This window comes from Syzygium oleosum, unplaced genomic scaffold (assembly GCF_021117445.2).
Source record: "Syzygium oleosum isolate NSW1041296 unplaced genomic scaffold, Sole_v2.1 Sole_v2.14, whole genome shotgun sequence".
Classification (NCBI taxonomy): Eukaryota; Viridiplantae; Streptophyta; class Magnoliopsida; order Myrtales; family Myrtaceae; genus Syzygium; species Syzygium oleosum.
The window spans coordinates 3,918,361-3,922,159 of NW_026607498.1; the positions used below are offsets into that span (position 1 = coordinate 3,918,361).

Genomic DNA, 3,799 nt, shown 5'->3' on the forward strand with positions numbered 1-3,799 from the left:
AACCAGTTACACCATGATATTCTGATAGAATTCCACATCAGTTTGAGACAAGCACAGATCCTTCTAAGACCACATATTTGCGACAAACCAAATTACCTTCTTTTCCTTAAGACATGCATGTTTACTGAAATAATAGCTTCTGACGAAAATTAGCTGCGAACAAGAAATAAGCACACGAATCTTCTATTCCAAAGTGAGTCTCAGAATAGCTTAGAGCATTGCATAATAATGATTCGAAAGCCAAAAAGAGCATTGCAAATGACAAGGAAGCAGACTACGCATTTAATTTTGCTCGACCAAAATCAGAATAGATTAAACATAATATTTAACTTTATATGACACTCATATTCCAGACACTAAGTGGAAACTTTTAAATGATGCCAAGCACCATTCGCCATTTTGATGGTTACTCACAGAAATAGCAGTTGGCACCTTGATGAAGAGTCACCCAAACATCACGAGTTATTGAAAGCATCAATTGTTACACATAATGCACTGGAATATTAGCATTGGATTTTCTGATTTTAGAGATTAAATTCTTTTCTTGTCAATATCTCGAATAGCATTGTTCTCAAAGTGTACAACAATCAGTTACACCCAAGAAGATGGGATAAACGACATACAAACACCCATATCACAATAAAGTACTAAACAGTGAAGACTGATCCATGCACTGAATTCTTTGGTCTTTAATTGGAGACACTAAGACCTAAACTGCATATGCAATTAGCATACTAGAGCCATCACCAAGGATTAAAAAGAAAAACAAAAAAGGAAAATATCAGAAACTAAAGGTGCTGAGTTACGAGTCACCTTCACGAGGAACTCTAATCTGCAGACCAAATTCGCAGGATGCAGCTCCTCAGTATCTCCAAGCAGAAACAGATACAAGCTCTTTTCGCTGCCAGCAGAGCACAAGTGAATGCTGTCTCTTCTCCACATGGAAACCCCGAACTGGGGTCCGCTGCACAAGGCACTCAGCTTGAGACTCGTTGAAATTACTAAATGCTAATGGGGAGAACCCGGATGACAAAAACAGTGACCTCCATGAATGGGTCTTCTCTGGTGATCGGTGCCGACCCATTACAATTTTCTCGATGCCAGGTTGAAGAAAGTACTTTTCAATCTTTTGCATAACATCAAAGTTCACATTCAGGGCATCAAGAGATTCGAGCAAGCTGGAATAACTAATGAGGGCTTGGACTACATGTTGGGGAAATGGAGCATCGATTCGGTCGCAACTTCTATCCAATGATACCACAATTTTTGGTGACAGTTGCTTTATAAATCGAAGCACTGAAGGCAGAATCGACGGGTGAGTCGAAAAGGAAGCAATTGGAAGGTTCACAGCAATAGCCTCACCATCCAATACGTTAAGGGGCTGTGGCCAAGAACTTGAACTTAAAGCCTCAATATTCACAACTTCAAATTCTATGTTGATATTCAGTTCGTTTGCGAAATGCTTAAGATTCTCTTGCGTGAGGCCCAGCTCGAGCTCGTCATGGATCATAGGAGATGCGAAAGCAGTAATCTTGAGCGAGCAAGAGCCTTTGTTCCGTAAAGCAAGTTCTTGCATCAAAGAAGCCCATTGCCCACCATACCCAACATCAAAACTCAATATGTGAACTTTATCATATCCTTCCAATGCTTCAAGAAAGGCTTGGTTGCAAGTAAAGTTTGCAAATTGAAGGACAGGAGAGATTTCGGAGAAAGACTTATAAGCACCAATCTTGTAAATCAAACTAAAAGGCGAAAACGCCAGAGGATTGGTCGAATTAGTTTGGAGGAGCAACTGCAAAGCCTCCTTGATATAAAAGGCAGCCCTGAGAAAAGGCTTACCAATAGGAGAGAGCTGGTGATTGAGCCGCGCCAATATCCCTTGCGCGAGTACCGGGTTCCCCGATTCGATCAGCTCCACAGCCTTATAAAGCTGGTCAACTATCGCCTGCTGAACCTGGTGGTTTGGTAATTCATCACTTACCATCTTCTGTTTCATTGCAGGAGGCTCAAGCCTCTGCTGAAACTGCTGAGGATGCAAGTGATACTGCTCTTGACGCCGAACGAACATATCCTGTCCTGAATTCAACAACCCTGTTCTTGAACTCGAATAATTCGGTCCACCGGGGCCAGAATTCAGCCTTTTTGGAGGCGGCAGTGACAACAGATCGTGATCTTGCATCTGGTTATGCCCCAATGGCACAAAAAAGGAAGGATTTTGGGAATACGGTGCCTGGTTCTGATTAACTATTGCTTGGGAATCAAAAACCATTGCCTTTCCATCTAGAGATCCATCCTGCTGTTGCTGAAAAACACCAAGAGGCAAAACAGGCACAAGAGCATCGTTTGCTGAAGAACTGGAAAAGAAATTAGGTTTTTTTTGGCCAGGAAAGGGAATTGGGTTTGAGACTGAAGGAATTCTTACATTGTTGCCGTGAACATTTGAGCCACTGAGAGGGAAATCGGAGCCAGAATCATGCAGAGAAGTCTCAATGTTCAAATTGGAGCTAGTCAAAGGTTCAAAGCTGAAACCTTGATCCAGCACCCCAAAACCTGTACCGAATTCCAATTCTTGAGACCCACCAGTGCTCTGCAACAGCTTGCTCAGCCCAACGGATGGGTCCTCAATGTCGCCCATTATCAGCCTCAAAATTGACTGCTCTTGACCATTCTCAGGCAAAACAGCTTCCCAATCCTCCGCTCCCATCCCACATTTTCCTAGAGCAGCACCCCGAGGCGTGTTGTTGCCCGAGGCCGCGGCCGCAGCCGCCGCCCCGGTTGTGTCGGTCGAGGCGCCAGCGCAGCCGCTGCTGTTGAGAGAGGAAGACAGTGTAGAGGACGGTTGAGGGCTTGGGCTTCTTCTGATTTCAAGAAAAGAGGATTTCTCACTGCCTACAAAGAAATTCCCCGATTTGCTTCTCGGGGTTTCGGCGCTCAGCCACTGCTGGTGCTCTTCTTGGTTGTGGTGCCGGTGGTGGTGGTGGTGGTGGTGGTCCTTTGGGGATGAATCTGAAGAAGCGGAAAAATCCAACACCACCCCTAAAGGAGTGGCCTTCATCTAAGGAAAAACGAAACCAAGAACGAAATACAGTCTTTTAAACAGAAAAAAACTCTCTCTTGGTTTTTCAAGAACAACCACCAATATGCAGAACTGTTGCAGCTCCTAAAGAAGGAGATGGGCTGATTTCCTTTTACCAGAAGAGAAGCATCAAACAAGACAGGAAACCCGCAAAGACTGTAAAGGACCAAGCTTTTGGTTTCTATGAAGCAGAAGAAACCTGTCAGCGCATGCAGATCCAAAGGCACACGCTTGAATGCTCACGATGGACTTCCTCTACTTGTTCACCCTCTCTCTCTGTCTCTCTCTGTATGCACAAAGTGTATGTGGCTACATCACTGTGAGCACCATGGTCCTCTTCTTCGTCTTCTGCACTTTCAGCATATTTTTACCGTGGGGGTTCAGAGGATGAGCTTTCTCTTGTCTCCACCCTGTTCTCCTTCTTCTTCTGCTGCTGCTGTTTGTAGCGTTTTTAGTACTCCGCTTGCCTTCTGTTTCTGCTACGAATGCGTGCAACATATAAAAGTGGTAAAGTTCCCATCATCCCCCTGCCCCTTCTCTCTCTCTCTCTCTCTCTCTCTCTCTCCCTCTCTCATTTGTCATGTCGTAATTTTCTTTTGTTTAGGATTCTTTTCACCACTCTCTTGAAAATGTATTGGTTCGTATGGCTCAAGTTTATAATTTCAATTATTTAAGTTTACATAGGCAACATGATACAATTAAACTTTGTGATATGCATGTAAG

At 43.9% G+C, this 3,799-nt stretch overlaps 1 protein-coding gene across 2 annotated transcripts; it reads right to left on the bottom strand.

Moving 5' to 3' along the window:
- Positions 1-522: 522 nt before the first annotated feature.
- On the bottom strand, positions 523-3,595 carry LOC115690493 (scarecrow-like protein 27). 2 transcript variants are annotated; one of them, XM_030616840.2, is made up of 2 exons: positions 3,276-3,595; positions 523-3,055 (listed from the first exon to the last, which is right to left on the bottom strand). In XM_030616840.2, the coding sequence occupies exon 2, from the start codon at positions 3,053-3,055 to the stop codon at positions 863-865; it is 2,193 nt and encodes a 730-aa protein (XP_030472700.1). In that variant the 5' UTR covers positions 3,276-3,595; the 3' UTR covers positions 523-862. The 2 variants fall into 2 exon arrangements, with proteins under 2 accessions (XP_030472700.1, XP_030472702.1); XM_030616842.2 differs by having other exon boundaries at positions 523-2,302; positions 2,423-3,593.
- Positions 3,596-3,799: the final 204 nt, after the last annotated feature.